Source organism: Penicillium psychrofluorescens (assembly GCF_964197705.1).
Source record: "Penicillium psychrofluorescens genome assembly, chromosome: 1".
Classification (NCBI taxonomy): domain Eukaryota; kingdom Fungi; phylum Ascomycota; class Eurotiomycetes; order Eurotiales; family Aspergillaceae; genus Penicillium; species Penicillium psychrofluorescens.
In genome coordinates, this window is record NC_133439.1 from 1,143,157 (window position 1) to 1,163,293 (window position 20,137).

At 50.5% G+C, this 20,137-nt stretch overlaps 12 protein-coding genes across 12 annotated transcripts; 6 read left to right on the top strand and 6 right to left on the bottom strand.

The window, feature by feature from the left end:
- Nucleotides 1-164: 164 nt before the first annotated feature.
- Nucleotides 165-877, top strand: PFLUO_LOCUS404 (uncharacterized protein; the record flags this gene model as incomplete). The annotated part of the gene is made up of 2 exons (XM_073781367.1): nucleotides 165-260; nucleotides 338-877. 2 exons carry the CDS (start codon nucleotides 165-167, stop codon nucleotides 875-877), a joined length of 636 nt encoding a protein of 211 aa, XP_073634502.1.
- A 408-nt stretch (nucleotides 878-1,285) lies between these two features.
- On the bottom strand, nucleotides 1,286-2,169 carry PFLUO_LOCUS405 (uncharacterized protein; the record flags this gene model as incomplete). Its single annotated transcript, XM_073781378.1, has 6 exons — nucleotides 1,286-1,335; nucleotides 1,391-1,426; nucleotides 1,485-1,759; nucleotides 1,814-1,920; nucleotides 1,996-2,068; nucleotides 2,150-2,169. 6 exons carry the CDS (start codon nucleotides 2,167-2,169, stop codon nucleotides 1,286-1,288), a joined length of 561 nt encoding a protein of 186 aa, XP_073634503.1.
- A 596-nt stretch (nucleotides 2,170-2,765) lies between these two features.
- PFLUO_LOCUS406 (uncharacterized protein) lies at nucleotides 2,766-3,269 on the top strand (the record flags this gene model as incomplete). The annotated part of the gene is made up of 2 exons (XM_073781389.1): nucleotides 2,766-2,829; nucleotides 2,896-3,269. 2 exons carry the CDS (start codon nucleotides 2,766-2,768, stop codon nucleotides 3,267-3,269), a joined length of 438 nt encoding a protein of 145 aa, XP_073634504.1.
- Nucleotides 3,270-3,414: 145 nt separating this feature from the next.
- PFLUO_LOCUS407 (uncharacterized protein) lies at nucleotides 3,415-4,929 on the top strand (the record flags this gene model as incomplete). Its single annotated transcript, XM_073781400.1, has 1 exon — nucleotides 3,415-4,929. One exon carries the CDS (start codon nucleotides 3,415-3,417, stop codon nucleotides 4,927-4,929), a length of 1,515 nt encoding a protein of 504 aa, XP_073634505.1.
- Nucleotides 4,930-5,928: 999 nt separating this feature from the next.
- On the top strand, nucleotides 5,929-6,775 carry PFLUO_LOCUS408 (uncharacterized protein; the record flags this gene model as incomplete). The annotated part of the gene is made up of 2 exons (XM_073781411.1): nucleotides 5,929-6,339; nucleotides 6,431-6,775. The coding sequence occupies 2 exons, from the start codon at nucleotides 5,929-5,931 to the stop codon at nucleotides 6,773-6,775; spliced, it is 756 nt and encodes a 251-aa protein (XP_073634506.1).
- Nucleotides 6,776-8,223: 1,448 nt separating this feature from the next.
- PFLUO_LOCUS409 (translation initiation factor eIF-2 beta subunit) lies at nucleotides 8,224-9,438 on the top strand (the record flags this gene model as incomplete). Its single annotated transcript, XM_073781422.1, has 4 exons — nucleotides 8,224-8,235; nucleotides 8,461-8,563; nucleotides 8,629-9,222; nucleotides 9,272-9,438. The coding sequence occupies 4 exons, from the start codon at nucleotides 8,224-8,226 to the stop codon at nucleotides 9,436-9,438; spliced, it is 876 nt and encodes a 291-aa protein (XP_073634507.1).
- Nucleotides 9,439-10,046: 608 nt separating this feature from the next.
- Nucleotides 10,047-10,648, bottom strand: PFLUO_LOCUS410 (uncharacterized protein; the record flags this gene model as incomplete). Its single annotated transcript, XM_073781433.1, has 2 exons — nucleotides 10,047-10,268; nucleotides 10,325-10,648. The coding sequence occupies 2 exons, from the start codon at nucleotides 10,646-10,648 to the stop codon at nucleotides 10,047-10,049; spliced, it is 546 nt and encodes a 181-aa protein (XP_073634508.1).
- A 1,572-nt stretch (nucleotides 10,649-12,220) lies between these two features.
- On the bottom strand, nucleotides 12,221-13,450 carry PFLUO_LOCUS411 (uncharacterized protein; the record flags this gene model as incomplete). Its single annotated transcript, XM_073781445.1, has 1 exon — nucleotides 12,221-13,450. The coding sequence occupies one exon, from the start codon at nucleotides 13,448-13,450 to the stop codon at nucleotides 12,221-12,223; it is 1,230 nt and encodes a 409-aa protein (XP_073634509.1).
- Nucleotides 13,451-15,153: 1,703 nt separating this feature from the next.
- On the bottom strand, nucleotides 15,154-15,819 carry PFLUO_LOCUS412 (uncharacterized protein; the record flags this gene model as incomplete). The annotated part of the gene is made up of 1 exon (XM_073781456.1): nucleotides 15,154-15,819. The coding sequence occupies one exon, from the start codon at nucleotides 15,817-15,819 to the stop codon at nucleotides 15,154-15,156; it is 666 nt and encodes a 221-aa protein (XP_073634510.1).
- A 901-nt stretch (nucleotides 15,820-16,720) lies between these two features.
- On the bottom strand, nucleotides 16,721-17,624 carry PFLUO_LOCUS413 (protein that induces appearance of [PIN+] prion when overproduced; the record flags this gene model as incomplete). Its single annotated transcript, XM_073781467.1, has 4 exons — nucleotides 16,721-16,776; nucleotides 16,832-17,059; nucleotides 17,116-17,512; nucleotides 17,565-17,624. The coding sequence occupies 4 exons, from the start codon at nucleotides 17,622-17,624 to the stop codon at nucleotides 16,721-16,723; spliced, it is 741 nt and encodes a 246-aa protein (XP_073634511.1).
- Nucleotides 17,625-18,309: 685 nt separating this feature from the next.
- PFLUO_LOCUS414 (uncharacterized protein) lies at nucleotides 18,310-18,960 on the top strand (the record flags this gene model as incomplete). The annotated part of the gene is made up of 1 exon (XM_073781478.1): nucleotides 18,310-18,960. The coding sequence occupies one exon, from the start codon at nucleotides 18,310-18,312 to the stop codon at nucleotides 18,958-18,960; it is 651 nt and encodes a 216-aa protein (XP_073634512.1).
- A 197-nt stretch (nucleotides 18,961-19,157) lies between these two features.
- Nucleotides 19,158-19,811, bottom strand: PFLUO_LOCUS415 (uncharacterized protein; the record flags this gene model as incomplete). Its single annotated transcript, XM_073781489.1, has 1 exon — nucleotides 19,158-19,811. One exon carries the CDS (start codon nucleotides 19,809-19,811, stop codon nucleotides 19,158-19,160), a length of 654 nt encoding a protein of 217 aa, XP_073634513.1.
- Between the last annotated feature and the right edge of the window lie 326 nt (nucleotides 19,812-20,137).

Genomic DNA, 20,137 nt, shown 5'->3' on the forward strand with positions numbered 1-20,137 from the left:
TTCCGGGGTACATCAACGGCTATGTGCGACGATTCTGGCAGGTATGTAGCATTGTTGTTTTGATGTCCATCATGCATGGATTGCAGAAATGAAGAACTGATGCTGACTGGAATTCAAGGCTAGGTATGTTGATGCGTGGTTTGCATATATCCCAATATAAGCTTATGGGAGATAGCACCGATCATCGCGGCACCCCCGAAAAACCCGGGCGCGTAGTGACGGTCATTGAACAGAGCTTCTGGGAGACATTAGATGACCCGGTATGCGATCTATCCGGCTACCAAGCCGACTTGACACTCCGCCTAAAGATAACCACAATCTAACTCTTAACCCACAGCTTGCCCACCTAGAATCAGAATCCGCTTCCACAGGCAAAGTCTGGGGCGCGGCATACCATATCCCCGCCAGCCACGCGGAGGAAGTGCACGACTACCTAGACGAGCGCGAGATCGACGGGTACAGCGCACACTACACGCCCTTCCACGCTGTGTCAGGCAACAAGGCCGCGAACCATAATCCGAGCTCATCGCCGACCATCTGCATGGTCTACATCGGACAGCCGACGAATCCGCAATTCCTGCGCGACCCGGCCCGTCGCGAGCCGCAGGATGTGGCGGCGGTGATCAATGCAGGACACGGGCTGAGTGGCAAGAATACGGAGTATCTGTATTTGTTGGAGAAGGCGCTTGCCGGGCTGGGGTTGGGTACTGCGGATGTGCATGTTGCTGATCTTGTCAAGCGGGTCAAGGCGATTGAGGCTGCGGGGCTGGCTGACGAGGAAGAGAAGGAGGCTGAGAGGGACGTGAAGAGGTATTTGAATACTGCCGCGAGGCGGGTGGGGCATGAAGGGGAGGAGGATCGGGGGAAGATAGAGTAGATGGTTGTCAAGGCTCTTCCGAGTGCATATACATAGATTCATGGACAGAGTAGTAAATGGACAGGACAGGAAGAAGCCCCCTGGTTTAGAGTGTGCTGGGGATTTTTTTTCGGCAGAAAGACAAGAGACATTCTGTAAGACGAGACGATAAAAAACAAGAATGATGAATTCACGATTGCAAATGTGCATCTTGATTCTTCATATCGAGCACATAAGAAAGAAAGAGAAAGATCGATAGAAAAAAGAAAAAACCCATCCCAGCACCCAGTACCTACCCAGTATCCCGGATTTGCAGTGCATCAAGTCCCATTTCCATCATGAATCGTCACTTCTTTTTGCAGAGTAGCCAAAGAGAACAGTACGGGAAAAAACAGACGTCAAGGGGGGTATTCGGAGCACACATGAACCCTAGTTGCCTTCAGCCGGGCCAGGGCCATCGCCGTTGTTGTTGCGCCAACCTGCTAAGCGTCATCAGTACTCGAAAGACTTGAGAACCAGGAAAGGGAAGCATACCACCACCACCTCCGAAGCCAGCGTTAGCACCGCCACCTGCAAACGTAGTCTGGGTTAGTCGAGCCGAGACGTCTGCGAATGAAAGAGGGCTCACCGTAGCCACCACCGTAACCGCCACCGCCGCCGCCATATCCGCCAGCACCACCGCCGCCGCCGTAGTTGTTCTGGTTGTTGTAGCCGCCATATCCGCCGCCGCCGCCGCCGCGGTTGTATCCGCCACGGTCACCACCACCTCCGAAGCCGCCGCCGCCGTTATTCTGGTAACCACCGCCAGGCTGGGTGTTGTATCCACCACGGCCCTGGAAGCCACCCTCGTTGCGGTTGGGACGGTCGAATGCCTTGTCGACGCGGATCACACGGCCGTCGAACCTGCGACAGCGATGTTAGGACATTGATGGATTTCAGGTTCAGAAGCCCGCTTACTCTTGGTTGTTCATCGCGTTCATGGCCGCATCGGCCTCTTCATCCGTCGCGAAGCGAACGAAGCCAAAGCCACGGCTGCGCAGGGTGGCGCGGTCCTTGACGACAATCTGGAGAAAGCGGAGTCAGATCGGGTACACAAACAAAATAGAACCACGGTTGGTGGGTGTGTGGGGAACACGGACAGCTTCCTGGATCTCGCCGAACTGCTGGAATCCGTCGCGCAGGGTGTCATCGTTGGTGTGCCAGGACAGGCCGCTGCAGGAGTGGACGATCGTGTCAGTGCGCTCATTCTGCGGTGGGGAAAATCTGGGAGAGGGGTCGACGAGAGGGACTCACTGGACGAAAAGTTTGGACATGGTGGGTGGTTGATGGTCGATGGACGGGAGTGGAATAGGGCAAAAAAAGCAGTGTCTGAAGAGGAGATGTGAGTGAGTGCGTGATAAGAAGAGGAAATTCAGGCAGTGTGCAGAAGGGACAGTCAGCAGTGTAACCTGTACCCCCGGGCCTTAGGGTTTGTGCGATCAGGCGGGACCGGTGAATGAGCTTACCTAGTTTTGACGTGAGTGATGAGTTGAGTAAGACAGGAAAAAAAAAGAAGGCAGGCGGGGAGGGGAAATGCAGATGGAACTAACGAACTAACCAACTCAGGAATGACCAAACTCTGGTCGAGCAGCCGCTAGCCTCATCGTCTCCTTAAGCGATCGGATTTTGCCCTCATCGCGACATACTGAATCTTGCCCCTCCCCTTGATCTCAGATTCGACCTGTCAACAAACCAAATGGAGGGGCAGGCCCACATGGTCCGTGGGTGGATTAGCCATAGTTTGTTGGAGACTAACGGAGGATCTATACAGCATGCCGACATCAGTGCTGGGATAGTCGCACTTTCCTCTTGATAGTCATGTTCTTCTCTCTCCCATCTTGGTTCACTTCTCTTCTGCCCTTCACCGACCATGAATGCGACCAACCAACATCCGATCTACGCCTGGCTGTCACACGTGCAGGAGGCTGAGCCGGGTAAGCCATTCACCATGCATCATGCCATGCCGACTCTGTAGGGGAAACCCACTGACCAACACTCAGTGGACCACTGGCCACCGCCTCCGAGTCTAGGCATTGGTCACCAAGAACCTCCCAACGAGCTCACCGCTCCATCCAGGATGTGTCTGCGTAATGCACAGCGTGGTTCCAATAGTCGTACTCGAGGAGGCGAGGACACAGAAAAGCCCCCAGGGCAGCAATACGGACGGAAAGCCAGACACAAGACCCGGGAAGATCGGTACGAGTACAAAGCTCCCACCTCGGCAGCAAAGCGTGTATCGGAGACGGAGAGACCCAGACCGAAGCGACAGCGACGAGGCAGAAAACACACCCTGAACGATGATTTTCAAGCGGCCAACGTCGTTCATTCGCGGCTGACGGTGAGCACCAGCACGACCCTTGCTTCCGGTCTCTAATCTTTGCACAGCTCCATCAAATTCCGAACATGGGATTTTTCAACAAGGGAAAGACATCGTCACCAGTCAACCCTCGAGCAGGTGAGTTCGCAGTCTGTTCGTCTGCGATGATTGATACTCATTTCGTGTTGTAGCCCCGGATACAATGATGTTTTCCGAGACGAATTTCCTGGCACCAAGGAAAGACTATGAGATGAAACCCACGTCTTCTGTCATCCGGCGCAGTTCGAAGAAACAGAAGGGGAAGCAAACCCAGCTCCATCAGCATCCAGTTGAATACAAATTCTCAACTCCCAACAACAGCAAAAGGGGAGCAGAATCGCCGTTGAGTCGCTGGTGGTCTGCTGTCAACGATCCGCGACTACAAGCTCATGATCTTCGCCAGCAACTTCCATCGGATCAAAATCGAGATGGAGTTCGAATTCTCGAGTCTCTCTCGTCGCATGTGCCCCAACGGTCGAAGCAGGAGAAGGACAGAGGAAAAGTCATTCAAGATGCCTGTATTGGCAGGCCCTACACCTGGTCGGATAGCGCGCACAGTACTCAGGGCTACGCATTGCAAGAGCATCTGCTCAATATTCTCCACTGTGGTCTGGACATCTCCGGTGTCAGAGAGAAAAGCCCACTGCCGCATGCTTCAAGAGAGTACTTGGATCTCGAGTGCTTGAAGGGCATAATGAAAGAGAGACAAAGGGACTGGAACACATCTTCTAGCAACGATGGTCCAGATGCTAGAAGAGGCCCGATGGCTCCAAGGCAACGCAGGCTTTCCTCCATCCGTTCCTGTAAGACTGTTTCGACTCGGGTGTTCCGCGCCGAGCAAAATGACGAAACCAATGCCAATCCTGGAGAACCTTCAAGAGCAGACCAGCTTGACTATATCGACACTTTGCAAAATCGCGGTGTGGAAGGAGAGCATAACCTGCCCGACACGGGGTTTGCAATTGACACTCCTCGAGATATGCGGAACAGGCCACAAACCCCGCAGGACTGGGAACAAGGGCCAGGAAGGATATTGAATGACACAAAGGAGGAATATTCCTTCCGGAGAACATTTGACACTTTGAGAGATCCTGATGGCAATGCGGATCGCCGAATTGGCTCTCCATATCTGTCACACTCTCATCGGGGAGAGATTGGAGACCTTCAATCATCTTCCCTTTCCCGTTTTTCCAACCCGCCATTGGGGTCAGAGTTGGCTGAACTCATTCTCAGTCATGGCGATGAAGCGTTCTGGCATACCCTCGATACGGCCTATGCAATGGTCAACTCGGAGCATATTGACCAAAGGGTTTCTCGCCGCGACTTCGGTGCAAGTGATATTTTGCCTCGGGCTCAAGACTTAACGAGGTCTGATCCTCAAGAAGCAGCACTTCTTGGCTTGCTTGACGCATCACAGACTGCGCGGGTGGCCACCATGAACTCGGGTCATTCAGCCCTGCTTTCCCCCCATGCTCATGGCGAATATGTTACTGAACCGGATGAAGTGAACCGTCTTCACGGGCAGGTGCCGTTAGATGATGGAGGACGGGAAGAAGCAGCTCATGCACCGCGGCTGAATAGGCCGATTCATCCAGATGCCTTTGCGACAGCATTGCAAATGGAGCTGGGAGTAGTGTCGAAAATGTCGTGGTTGTGGCGAAGAAACCAACTATACTGATTCGGGCTTCGTTTTGTTGAGCCTGGGAAAATTTTCGGTATCCAGAGATTATCTTTTCTGTCGGTACCTCACCATCAATATTTATTGAGCGTGCGTCGATCACTGATTACGGGCAACACAAATAACCCTTGGATTGAATTTGAGTTACTTTTACGTCTTGCTACTAGATGACCACAAACCAATTATTGTCAAGACCACCCGCTCTCTAGTATTGGTTATTTTCGAAACACTGACTTCCGTACCAAAGCTGCCGCGTATGTTTCATTATTGGACCCCAAATCTCAGCGCTGGATTCCAGCCGTTATTGCGCTAAGGTGCCGATCCTGTTTCCAACAACTTGTCTCGCTGATTTATTGGCTGTCGTCTCGGTCCGGCCTAACCACACGATTAAGGTTTCCGACGAAACAGCAACGGAATGATTCCCGTGATTATGAACTACCTGATTCGAGGAAAGCTTTTGATAGTTGAATTGCGAACGCTCGAAAGCTTTTCCTAGCCTGGACTAGCTCCAGCATTCTGGCGGCTGACAGAGGCCGCTAAACTGATTGGGGCTAGGATCGGCGTGTTTAGTGCGTGTCTAGATTAACGGTTTGCTTTGACGAGAAAACCGGTGGGACGGTCGAAGTCGCAAGTTTGAGAACGAATTATTCGTTCCACGGAGTATAGATGGGAGGAATACTTTGGGGATGCAGGGATATCTGTCAATTCTGGAATATTCGATCCTTCCACGTGCATTCATCAAAGGCATCACGACTGTCCTACTCGGGAAGTAGAAACGGCAATTCAGGAGGCGGGGTAGGACGCCCTTTTAATTTCCCTACTACTCCCTACTCGGAAATAACAGACGGAGAACTGGTTGGGCGCTGCAAGCCCCAAGAGGATTTCAAATACACTTTCTCCAGCCGAAACAAGTACCGATCCTCTAGCTAAATGATATAAAGCCAGAGAGTATCCCCATCCTCCGGGTCGAGCATAGGTACCCAATTCCTTAGAAAAGACATGTCCGCCGAAAAACCCACCATCGTCCTCATCCCCGGTGCTTGGCACGCGGGCAGCACCTACGAGCCCGTCGCAGCCCTCCTCCGCGCACAGGGCTACCCAGCCGAAACATTGACCCTCCTTTCCGCCGGCGGCCCGCCCTCAACATCCGTCGCCGAGGACGCGGAGCACATCCGCAAAACCCTGGTGCCCCTCATCGAGCAGGGCAAAGAGGTAGTCCTGGCCCTGCATTCGTACAGCGGTATCCCGGGATCGGAATGCGTCAAGGGTATCACTCGCAAGGAGCGCGAGGCGCAGGGGAAGAAGGGCGGGATTGTTTCCATGGTGTTTGTCGCGGCTTTTCTCCTCCCAGCGGGGCAATCGATCGATTCCTTTTTGCCTGGCGGAGCTAGGACGATTCTCAAAGTTGAGGTGAGTGGGCCGGTCTGGCAGGATGATGATTCTTGCACTGCCTCGTTTGTTGCTTGAGGGCGATGCTGATCTGGTGTTTATTATTGTTCAGGACGATAATAAGTGCTACATGACCAATCCCGCCGAACGATTCTATAATGATCTCGACGAGGAAACAACGAACAAACACCTCGCTGCACTGATGCACCACGCCTGGCCGACCATGACGGGCCCATTGACCCACGAGGGCTACCGCGATGTCCCGAGTACATATCTGCTCTGCGAGAAAGACGGCGCGATTCCGTTTGAGGCGCAGAAAATCATGGTTTCGCTCCCCGGTGAGGGTGTGGTGAAGACGCACACTTGTGCTTCGAGCCACTCGCCGATGCTGAGTATGCCCCAGCTTGTGGCGGATGTGATCCATGGAGCGGCGAGTGAGGTGGCTGTTGCTGCATAGTTTGGATGCTTGTTAGAGGTTTTTGGAAAGCAATTTAGCAGATGAGCCAAGCGTTTTTCTTTTGCCAATATATACACGGTGTGCTTAATGTACATTGCTTGCTTTGGCTAGAATTGAACTTTCAGTCGATATTGACAGATAGTAGAGTGTTACCGGATTAGATGTACATTAGTAGTCCTTTCATGAGTCGTGGGTAGCCAACGCATTGGCTTAAAGTGTAGAAGGGGGAACGGCTGATCATCTGCAGTATTGATGTTATTATATCAACGTTCGCATATTTACTACGAACGTCCTCGCCTCGGTTAACATTGTAACAAATTCATTGGGTATATAACAGCTATTTCTGATGTCAAAGCGTGCGAGGCACCGGCAATGTCATGCCCGTCTATGTCAATTTTTGGGCGGATTTAAATGGTTGATATACAGTCAAAAGCCATCTTTTGGCGGGGGCAAAACTCATGTCCATGCCCCGTGTTTCTTCCTTTTCTTGAGGTCCGCGATGAGAGGTCCCGAACAACACGCTCACAGAATGATGGGTCCCGGCAGCAAACGGAATTTAGAAACCAAAGCTCCTGTTGTTATATCTCATCGAACAACAGCGGCTTCCCAGGCAAAGTGGCGTTCAAGAGGGTATGTTTCATCTGAAACCTCCCATCATAGAGTAGCAGCAGCTTCAATCAACCCAGCACCTCGGAAGGCCCCGGGGCTTCTTATGACCACTTCGACGGGGTACTTCCATTCCATGTACCTCGTCCAACCTAAGACCGATTCGACTGATTAGTATGCGAGACGACAAGAAATCATGGCCAGGACTGCTTACCCCAATATGCACACCGTCGCCCCAGATACTTCCCCACGAAAGGTACCAGGACCATGGTCAACAGCAATTCCAATTGATCCAGGCTTTCTCTCCACTCAGCCTCTGCATCGGATAAATCATCGGATAGAGTGTCCAAATCTGAGTCTGTCGTTGCTTCTGAAGGTAGGGAGGCCACATCATCATCGGAGGCGGACGAGTATGGGTTTTGGGTGGAGGGGACCATGTAGGATGACATTGAGAAGGAGGGATTCGAGGCGGCCGGAGAAGCGGACATGACGGGCGAGGCAGATCAAAGGCGGCGGAGCGGAAAATGAGAGTGAGTCGAGCAGGGTCCTGCCTACTGCCTTGCGAATGGCTGAAGCATCTAGCTGATGAATGGACTAGAGTGAGTTGTTGATGCTGTTCGATTCCCGCGGATCCAGGCCAGGTCACATGATACCACATTACATAACCCAGTTGGAATGAGTCAAGCATCACATGATCATCCCGCGATAACAGCTCTGATGAAAGACCGGAGTGTCTTTTGCCTTCTGTCGACTCATATCAACCCGTGAATTTCTAGCAACTGCAAGCACGACCCGATCTCTCCCTCGTGAAGTGAATCGAAACCTCCCTACAGCCTTTCAACATGGCGGACGCCGTACGTCACACTCTGCTTTCTTTTTTCACTGATCCGACCCTCCCACATTTTCTTTGATCCTCAGCCCTCACATTTCCTGTCTGCCCCTCGGTTATCAACCACGCTGGTGTCGCTAGCAAGGACCTGGGAATATTGCCTCCTTGTTTTTTTTTCGCCACTTGCAGACCACTCGATTTTTTATTTGATCATCCTCAACTAACCGTGGACCCTGGTGCCGCCGTATAGGAAGTCGAGACGAAGCAGCGCAAGTCCGTTGCGTTCAGTGAAGGCGGAGTCATCATGGATACCAACGGCCAAGTTTCAGACGCCCCCGGTGCTGAGACGCCCGGTATGTCACGCCTACATGGAGTTTTGGTTACCACCCCCCACTGACTGAGAGTCGCATTCGCACAGACAAGGACGTCGACGAGGTCACCGAGATGTTCAAGGGCCTGTCAAAAAAGAAGAAGACCAAGAAGGCTAAGGATACCGACGAGGGCGAAGATGGTGCCACCGCAGACGGGGAATTCGACCCGAGCGCAATGAAGAAAAAGAAGAAGAAGACCAAGAAGGTCGACGACTTCGAGGCCAAGCTGGCCGAGGCTGGTGTGGAAGAGACCGGCGAGGAGCAGGTCGAAGAAGTGCCGGAGGGCGATCTCGAGGCCGGAACGGGCATTTGGCAACACGATGCCACACAGGTCATCCCATACTCGCTCCTGGTCTCGCGTTTCTTCTCCCTCATCCAGAGCCACCATCCCGATATGCTCGCCAGCGGCACCAAGTCCTACAAGATCCCCCCGCCCCAGTGTCTACGTGAAGGAAACCGTCGTACCATTTTCGCCAACATTGCCGATATCTGCAAGCGCATGAAGCGTTCCGACGACCACGTCATGCAGTTCCTGTTCGCTGAGTTGGGTACCAGCGGTAGTGTGGACGGTAGCCGGCGCCTCGTCATCAAGGGACGATTCCAACAGAAGCAGATTGAGAACGTTCTGCGGCGGTATATTGGTATGTGTTTCACCTCTTCCCAAAATACACATTCTAACAAGAAATCCAGTTGAATACGTCACCTGCAAGACTTGCCGCAGCCCCGATACCGAGCTGAACAAGGGTGAGAACCGTCTGTACTTCGTCACTTGCAACTCCTGCGGTTCGCGCCGTTCGGTCGCGGCCATCAAGACTGGTTTCCGTGGACAGGTCGGCCGCAGAAAGCGTACCGGTTAAGCGGGAGAGTTTTACTAGTCTGGGCAGTCATGCGAGAGAGCCGCTTGTTTTTGTATCTCTTCTTTATGGCGTGTCATTAACAGGGACTGTTTGCGGATGAAATTGGGGCCCCGGCACTGTAACTTTTACCGCAAATGGTTTGCGATGCGAAAATGATTGAAGGATAGAGATAGTCTGCCATGGATGGATCGATACCACTGCATTTGCTCACAGTATTGTTACTTTCAGCTTTCGGCGTGTAGTTGCAATCGCTCATCCTGAAACCACTGTCCTAAACCTCAATCATGGCCGGCGGTGCTATAACCCAGCTCTTTGCGAATGAAACTAGACTATCCGTCAATGTTCTAAGTCTCGAGACCGAATACGCTGGGAATTTTTTGGCATTCACGAAGTTGCATTTTATTCGGACGCTCAAGCCAAAGATGAAAAGTATAAACACAAGAGAAACCAGCTCCCGGTTAAATAATGCTGCGTCTATTCTCTGCCTGATGGCATAGAAGACTATAACGTATGAATATGAATGCTCAGACCGGTTGAAACAATTGGGTAGAGACAGTTTCTTGGGATTGTCTTCCCTCGACGTAACTGGCCTGCTCGACATGATCGGATCAGCCACTGGCCGTGCTGGCACCAATTGCGGCGCCAAAAGCATTTAAGTTTCTCGTCTGAATGTACACGGTTGCTGGCCCGAAGAATCTACAAACAAGCCCTTCTTTGGAACCAAAAGCAGAAAAGATACCTCCCGAAGCGGCACGCTCCATCCTGTACTTCTTGCTAGTCCATGCGACCAGATGACCATTGTCGACAAAGTACTCTTCTCCTGCAACAAGCTAGGCAGATGAGTCAGAAACTCTTCCAGTGTCTTTTTCGGAGTACAGGAACATACCTCTTTCTTGATAATTGCACCAAAGCTTTGGGTCCAGACAATCCCCTGTCCTTCTACCTTATAGACAAACAAGCCTTCACCAGAGAAGACAGCCTGTGAAAGCTTCTGCCTGTGTAGCATCATCTTAATGCCAGATGTGGAGGCCAAGAAACACTCTTTTCCAAGGTACCATTCCTCGTCGTTGTTAAAACGCATGGGCATGACATCACCTAGGCCCGAAGGGGCGAGGAGGACCTCACCGGGTCCTGTGTAGATGGAGTGGGCCATCTCGCTTCCTGCAATCCACTTCTTGAATTTGATGTCCCATTGACCTCGCAGTGTCATTGTCGATGACATTGCAAGCATTATACCTACAGTACCCAGTCAGCACAGACGAAAAAGAATAGAGCAAGAGATATTCTCTTTCATAAGAGTATGTCAGAAATCGGATCTTGGTTCTTACCTGGTTTTGCCTTAAGCGGAGCACCTATAGCTAACTGAACAGTAAGGAGAGAGTTTGAATCCCGATGGCTGACTCTGTAGCTTCCTCCATTGAATGTTCCTACATCATCTGCGCTAGTGGTGGCCTGGGCTCCAGTGAATTTCCCATTTGCTGGTGCACCACCAGGAAACTGTTGCATTTTTCCCATTGGAGGAGGTGATTGGGAAGAGACTGACAGTTGTGACAGTGAAGGAGCCTTAGGGTGCCAACTGTTTGTCATCTGCAGGGAGATTTTTTGATCTGGCGGGGGACTTGTTGACGAGGCACCACTGGGGAAACTACCCCTTATTTCTGCCGAGGGAGGTGGCTGGGCAAACGTTGCAGGTTTCTCAATGGGAGGGACATATTGGCGGTATCCATCGTACTGGGGAGGGCCTTGCTGTTGCTGATTTTCACTTGGTGGTGGTGGGCTTTTTGCCGGCGGACTGGAAGAAGGTGGTCCAGGATAGTGAAAGGTAGGGGGCTTGTACAGGAGCGATGACTGTTGAAATGCTGTAAAGAGTCAGTTGAAATGACATCCCTGTGGTGGGAAGGCACTTCACATGTCACATTTGCCGGAGCTGTAGAGATGAGTTAGTAAGAGGGTTTCATATTGGCAAACTTGGAGGGTTGTCATACCAGAGCCCGGGGGAGGAGGATATTGCATCTGCGACATTATGGCTCAATTGAAATGCACCACATCGACGGTCTAAGATTCACTTAGACTGACAGTAAAGTCATCGCATTGCACGTTAGACTTACTAGCTCTGCCGCGTAACGTGGTAAACCGGACGTCAAATTCACAGGTTTATTCAGAGTGTCCCAGTGAACAATCAGGGAAGCATCTGAGAGAAACGTCGCTGGGGATGAGGGGAGTTGTGCACCCAATCTGCTTAAAAAGAAAATGACCAAGCCTGAAACTCCGCACAGAGCTAGATGGCTGGCTATTATTAGTCGCACTGGTCCTGGAGGGGATCCGCGACACGATAGGCGGTTTGGATTGGTAGACTAAACCCGCCGAGCTCGGGTCACACTAGACTACTGCATGATCATCCCCGCCAGCGCTTACAGGTGGCACATGCACAAATGTGATGGGCCAGTTCCATGCAACTACTGATTATTGATTCTGATTGGTCTCTCCATCATTGCTCCCGACATTAGGGCTAAATTAACCTGGAAACCTTACCCAAGTGCGTGGTGCTAGTACAAAGGGGACATTGAAAAACAGAGAATCACGGGAATCGTTGTCTCAATTTTGACGCGCCTTTTGCAACAGCTGGCCTCCCCAATGGTTTTCGGAAGAAGATTACATATGCTCAAGAATATGTTCTGTCTAGCTTCCAAGCCCTAACGGCCGCCAGGCTAGTCCGAGGCTCAGTAAGCTATCAAGTGTACATCAAGCGAGATTTGACAGTTGCTATCCAGTGCAATAAACATTAAGCTCTCCGCCTATCGGCTGCCTCTAGAGCAGCGATAGCCTCCGTGCGATTCTTATTCCTGGCCAAATCAATGGCACGAAACCCCTTCTTGTTTTGCAAATCGAGTACAGGGCCCTTCGTTAGCAAGAGGCAAAGAATGTCGTTGTATCCTCTGTCGGCCGCAATCATCAGCGCATTTTCCCCATTCTTGTCACATGCATTCAGGTCGGCTCCGTTCTCAAGGAGCAGCTCCACTATCCACACTCGGTTCTCAACAACAGCAGACAATAACGGTGTCCTCTCGTCAATGTCACGAGTTTCGATGTCTGCACCAGCGGAGAGCAGCATGCGCACAGCGTTGATTTTGCGCTGCCCGACTGCCCAATGAAGTGCTGTAAACCCGTAGCCATCTCGATAATCCAGTTCTGCTCCATAATCTAGAAGCACTTTAATCACATCCGGATGTCCACTTGTAGCTGCAATGCTCAATGGTCGCAAGTTTTGTGGACCATTGCGATTTGGGTCTTGTCCATTTTCCATAAGTATTTGACATGCCTTTGCCTGGCCAGTATCCACGAGCTCGTTGAATGCTGAAACCCCCCGCTCATCTTGGGCGTCCATATCGGCATCATGCTGAAGAAGAACTTTAACCAGCCAATCACAGTGGCTTTGTGCCGCGGCAACAAATGCATTTTGAAATATCTCTCTTGTTACCGGGCCTTTGTATTTGGCGGCAAAATCCATCCATCGCACAAGCATTAGATAGACAAGAAGAAGATATCCATTCTTGACTGCCCATTCAATCCCCAATTGGAGTTCGGGGGTACTCTCAGCAGCATCCGCATTGATGATTGATTCGGATTCTTCTCTGTTCTCCAAAAGGCTTTTAGTCAAGTCCAGGCTCAATGCTCGTACTGCACGTGGAGTTTCTTCGGCCTTCATATTTGGGTCCTTTGGATAACGCAACGTCTGATGCACCCCCAGAGACTTGAGAACTGGTTGCAACCATTGCACGCTCTCGACATTCACAGACGCTTGCCACGTTGTCCACCCTAGCTGTTCAGAGAAAGCATTCCACCAGTCAATTCGTGATTTGGATTTCATCCAATTTGCGGGTCTCGCAACTACCTGCGATTTAAAGAAATCTGCTCGCATATCCGTCGAAAGAAGCTTGCAAATCTGGTCGAACCCCTCTTTCTGAGCAAGTGTCATTTTCTTTTGGGTGTCTTCATCCATGCCTCCCAACATCTTGCGGTGGCAAAGAAACGCCAGCTTATAGACAGACTTCTCGAAATCGGATCCATCCGAACGATGGCAAAGCCAGGAGACAAGTGAGACTGCTGCTTGCCAATCCCCCTTTTCGACTAACTCTTCAGTACGTTTGCGAACGTTGGCAGAATCCCCTGAAAGTTCTGGTAATATGCGTCTAGTCTTCAAGACTGGAACGATGCACAGCAGCGCATCCTCTCTTGAGCCAAGATTGGAAGTCTCAAAACATTTTACCAGTCCCTCAAGACGACTGTTATACGCGACCCAGGATCCTCGAGATTCAGGAATGAGATCAATATCTCCACCCAATTCTTCGAAAGGCTCAAGTGCCTGTCTAAGAAAATGGATGTAGATATCCTGCGCTGCCATTGTTTCAAGGTCATTATCGGTTATGACAGCAAGAATATCCAAGTCGACACATAATGTACTCTCAGAAGAAAACGATTCTTGTAAATTCTCCGTAACGGACATTTCTGGATGGAACCCGAAAAGCTGACGTGAAGAATTTATTAATTTCGAAGGGAGAAATTTGGCCTGCCTTTGTCGAAAAATCCACTTTTGGAAATACAGGTCGGTCTCTTCTCGGCGTGCCTCGTCTTCAGTCAGCCCTACGAGTCGAGTAAGTTTTGGTTGACGCCATTCTTCTTCCGACTTGATCAAAGACCACGTCCAGAGACCAAGTACGGCTTCGAGGTCCGCTTGTTCAATTCGCCATCTCGACGTGTCGCGAGAGCGCGATAATCTAAACGTATAAATTTCCGAAACAACGCTAGTGGAATTTTTGTCGAGAACCTCACAATCTAGAGATATTTTGAAGGCAAAAATTGTTTCCAGATTATTAGACCAGGTGGATAACAGGTCCATTGTTGTCTCAATCGTTTGTGCAAGATTGCGAGTCACCCGACGGATAGGGAGATCTTCCCATGCATCATTAATTCCATGGTGTGGGTTGGATGTGAGATCTGCAAGTCTGATTCTGGTTTGAATTAACTTGCTAGCCACCGAAGTTGTGGCTGTCTTTAGGGCATGGTTCTGAGGAAGCATAGCGGAACGTAGATTGAAGGACTTGATTTCATCAACATGGAAAGCAAAACAATCCAATTCTTTTTGCTTTTCAGATATGAGTTGGCGTTCATGCATTGGATTGTTGAGCTTGTTTTCTTCCGGTGCCATTCGCTCTGTTCGAAGACACGTTCGTACAACTGCCATAAAAAACGTCGAACCTAGCTGAGCCAGGATGACCGACGCATGAAGCCCTCGCTGTCCCACAAATTGAAGAACAAACCCGATCAGGGTTAAAGCAAGGGTGACGTAAATCTTAGTATGATCTTTACCGCGGGGTGAAACCCGGGTGGATTTGATGTATCTCATATTTTTGGTGAATGTTGATTCTCTCTCTTTGTATGTAGCGAGAAATGCACCAAAGACTTGGTCTCCGACATCTTGGCAGCCTGGCTGCAGCCAGTATATTTTGCTTGGATGGTTCGGATAGAGATAGTATTGTTTGGAGGAATGCTCAAGAACAAAAGCGCAGAAGAACATGCCAATGAAGAGAAAGGTGGTTCCAATGATGTACATCGGGAAGGCATAGCTATCGACCTTTTTTCCGTCCACCTTGAAGACAGCTGGGTATGCAAAAACAGTCAATGCAGCATACGTCATGACACCTATATCAAAAACCATCAATACAGTGTATACACAAGGTCAACTCCCAAGTTCAACTGACCTAACTGCATCACTGTACCAAGCCCGGCAGCGCAATAGAACCAAAATTGGCCCTTACGCTTAATTCCCTTGTTCAAAGACAGATTCGGTATATCCAGCTCTGGAATTCCTTCGATATCATTTTTATCGAGTTCGTCGCCCTTGCAATACCACGCATCTTTCAAGAGGGCCTCGCGCAGAGTCCCAATTTCCATCGACTTCTCCCCGGTCTTGGAGTCCGTCTGTTCCCACGCGACGATCTCAACGATCTTGGGCCGGCCAAAGACCCGCGAGATACCCGCATCGTTGAATATCTCGGCAGTCGACTCAGAGACACATGGTAGGAGCTCTTTCTCTGCGTCCCCAGGACCTTCTTGTGCTCGTCCGATAAAAGCACGGAGCGAGGCGCCGCCGCACACTCTAATCACGGAGACTACGGCCGTCAGGACCCCAAGTGGCGAAAGTGCAAAGATGACGTTGTCCAGGACAGTAATAGACTCGGAGAGGAATTGCTTGGTAAGTTTCTCTCCAAAAAGGGTGATGAGAGGAGCCAAGTCCGTCGCAAGGTTATTGGTAAAGTCCTCCCAGCCATCAGCCGCAACAAAAGGCACGAAAAGCAACAGAGTCAATAACATGTAATGCATAATAATCAAAAATTCACATTTCAAGAAACGCCTATAGTCTGGAAATGTGTCATGGCAACCGAGATTCACACCAACACCAGCCAAGTAGGGCGGCCTACTCTTAAGTCCACGAACACTAAGCGTACTTTTGTCAATCAACCCTCCATCTCGAGAGAACTGACCACATCAGCCTATTGCTGAAGAATCCATAGCTAATCATAGTCAGCCAATGACTCTATTCCTAGCAATTCATGAAACCGCTAAGTGACTAGTGCATACATGTAAGCGCTGCTCCAATTTGGGGCACACATTATGTCGCTGTGCTTAAACGCTCGGCCCGGAGCGGCGGAACGGCTCGACGATCGGGTCTCGACGCGCTTCTCTGGTTTCATGAACACGAGTGACGGTGCGCTGTGGCTACGAGCCATTATGTGGGGTGGGAGACATGTATGCTTGGAGGCCGCCTGTTATGAGGGGCTCAGTGCTCCGGCGATCATTGGCCCTCGTCAAATGACTTCTTACGGCTTCTTATTATAGGTTCCCGTGCGATGTCCGTGCTCTTGAGGGTGGCGATGTGAAGGAATAATTGCGGCTCAATTGTCAGGACCGGTGCATGGAATGCTGGCGCTGGATGAGACAGAAGCCGCGCGCGTTACTGAAACTGGGGGCGAAAAACAGTTACATTTACTTTCTAATTCAGCAATGTGAGGTTATAACAAGCCTGTTTGTATTGAAGCTCGAGAGAATGGCCTATGGGATTTGACGAATCATCCGCCTGCGAATAGTTACCCGCGACCAGGCCAGTTTATCCATCCAGACCAAAACGAAGACCTTAACGCCGTTTCGATGAGATTAGAAATGAAAAGAGAGCGGTATTCCGATCAACATCTTACAACACAGTGCATACACAACCAAGGCACTATCAGAAGATACTGTTGACAAGGTTGGAGCCGGCAGTAGCACCGGCACCGAAGATTGCTAGAATAGCAGTTAGTCTCATTCCGCCCCAAAACCAAGCTTTTGTCACACATACCGGCATTGCCCAGTTTCTTACCAAACTTCTTGCCCCCTCGCTGGAACTTATCCGATTTGGGATCATTGGGCTGCGCACTAGGCGATCCACCTTGGCTGACATCCAGCGGCATATTTCCATAACTTGTAGGCGGGGGCGATGAAACCGGTTGTTTCCCATTCAACAGTTCCACATAGCTTCTGGGGAAGATCCCTTCGAGATTAGTCCGCTCGTTGCGACCTCGCCACCCTGAGAGACCAGTCAGCTTCAAGTCCCAATACGTGCAGCTAAAAAGTCAGACATACAGTCATCATTCATGTGTTCAATGACTTGAATACGATCGCGCGGCTGAATGGCCAAATCTCCTGGGTCCGTTGGCGTGTACGCGTACAGAGCCGTCGCTAGACCCGTGACCTGAGGGACCTGAGGATAGGCTGGTGGGGGCTGAGGAGGCGGGCTTGCGTATTGGTTGTGCAGATCGGACTTCTCATTCATCGATGTTCTGGATGCTGGTGGCGAATAAGGGGCAGGAGGGGGCTGCGTTTGGATGGGTAGAGGTTGCACCAGTTGCATTGGCTGCGGTGAAGGTTGTTGTTGTTCTTGGGCTAGAGAACGAGTATCGGACTCGGAGGGTAGTTGTGAGAGAATTGACGAGAGCTGCTGTGAGTTAATGACGGAGGAATCGGCGAGGAATTCCAGTTCCTGGTCGAGAATCAGTCAACTGCGTAACATCGATGTGGGCTACAGGACAGACCGTCCGGACCATGCGGAGCGACCGCGTGGTCATGGCTGCCGTGAATTCGCTAGATGCCATGGTGGGTGATACGGAAGGAGAGACGTTATCGGCAAAGAAGACTGGAGGTATTGAAGATGAAAAGCGAAGGAGCGTGCAGGTATGTGTAGGACGAGAGGGAGGCTTGGAGGGAGGCGCAGGCCAAGCAGTGGATAAGTTGGCTGGGCGCTGATTCGCCCCCTCACTATTTACTCAGACTGGACTGGCTTAGTTAGCCACTACCAACTTCATCACTACATGTAACTATCTCTTGCTTTAGTATTAGTAGGTAGATTGGTTAATGGACAGTACTTGCTTTGATATATCCTAGCAGAGGTCCTACGACTCTGAGGAATTGTTCAAATTTTAATCACGGCGAGCGCTATCGTCTAGTGCCAATGTGATTGGGATGGCCGCAATGGTTGCCACGGATGCAAACGCACAAAAACTACCTCCCGAAAAGGCTGAGGCTGTGTTTGGCATAAACAATAGAGGGGTCAGAATCTAGAACCTACAATTCCACCTAAATGATATACTATTTGACGCGGGCTTGGAGTACACCTCCACGTGACAGTCTAGCTACCTAGCCCTCCGACGATCATCCTTCCTCTCCATCTTCCCTACCCAGAAGACCACGTCAACACAGAGCTGACCCATACTGCCCTCAAAGTCAGTAGATCAAATTTTTGACCATAGCGGCTCTCCTCCCTAACATCCGGTTTCACAGATGGCTGTGCTAGAAGTCTGGGGACGACGAACATCGTCCAACGTCCAAGCCCTGATGTGGTGCATTGGGGAACTCGACCTCCCCTATAAACGCCACAATGTGGGCCACCGCTACGGCGGCAATGACACACCCGAATTCCTCGCCATGAACCCCAATGGCACCGTCCCCGTTCTCCGAGACGGCGACGGCGAGCCCATATGGGAAACTGGCGCAATCGTTCGCTATTTAGCAGAGCGCTATGGCACCGATGAATTCTGGCCGAAGGATCCCGTAGCTCGAGCTCAAGTCGACAAATGGGCCGAATGGTCGAAGCTGAATATTGGTGGGGCTTTTACACGGCCGATCTTCTGGAGCGTCGTGAGGACTGCGCCTTCAAAGCAGGATCCGAACGCAATACAGGAGGGGATCTCTCGTCTGAATTATTTTCTGGATATTGCCGAAGTGCAGTTGTCGCGTGCGCAATTTATAGCCGGTGACCGATTCACGCTGGCTGATATTCAGTTCGGTCATCTCTTGTTCCGATATTTTGATATTCCGATTACTCGCAAGGACCGCCCGCATCTACGTCGGTATTATGATATGCTCACTTCTCGGCCTGCCTACCGGGAGCATGTGACTGTGGACTACGGGGAGCTGCGTGTTTTGGATTGAACTATTTGGGCAGACTGTCAACTTATCAGAGACACAACCAACAGAGTGCCTAGTATAAAGGTTCATTGGACTGCGATAACGAAGTATGTCTAGTCAAAAGCATGATACAAAGTTGCAAAAGAATGTGATACTGAAAAGACAGAGAAATTTCGACTCAAGTTTCAAAGAACATCAAGCCTTTCGATGGCAGGAATTTATTAGCCAGTGCGGCGTCTAGATGATTCAGATGGTATAGATGTTGCTTCCTCAGTCACCTTGGATCTCTCTCGGAAAGTTTTGACAGCGGACTCGAAATGACATCTGGTAGCATTCGTGATCTGGATGCTATTCAAATCATCGAGTTTCTCAGAAGCCCAAATATAAGCCTGATGCTCTTCCGGTCTCAACTGAATATGAAAGCCGTGAGACTCTTCGGCCCGTTGAACCTGGACTAGGAAATGAAGCTGGACAATCCATTGCTTAGAAGTTGGAGTAAGAAAGACCTCACCCCCTAGGAAGTCTTGTATGAATAAAATGTTCCGGCCGGTTTCCTCGCGGAATTCACGAATTAAAGCCGCCGGGATGCTTTCCCCGGGATCACATTTCCCTCCAAATGCCTCGTGAAGACCGGGAGATGAGTCCATTCCCGCCCGTTGTCCGAGGAGGACCTTTACCTTGTCCCCCTCCCAGTCGCAAACCCACCCTCTAACACTGATGCCGGTTACTTTGTCGATGTCCTTCAAATCACCGGGATCTTCTTTCAAGTTCTTCAGGTAGGACCCCCATGGTTGATCAAGGTTGAGTTTCTCAAGACGCTTTGCGACCTGACAATTCCCGCTTTCGGTGACAATAAGAAAAGAATCGTGGGCCATATCTAGAAAGCCACTCCATGATTAGTACCAGACTTTCCGGCTATCGTTCCGGTGGCTGGTAAATACCACGGACCTTGAGGACACAGGAAGCTGCTAGGGTGACTTTTGGCTTGTGAGGGCTTAATGGATTATGTCTTAAAAGAAAAATGATAACTTAGAATATATTCAAACCACTATTGGCATTACTAACTCGCTAAGTTTGAGTTTCGTGTTATCCCCGCACCTGAATGCGAACAGATAGCTGCCCAATGAGGCTGAGGGCAGACAAACTTAAGTTAGTTAATCAAAGTACCCACAGAAGACGGATGTGGTAATAACTGTCTGAG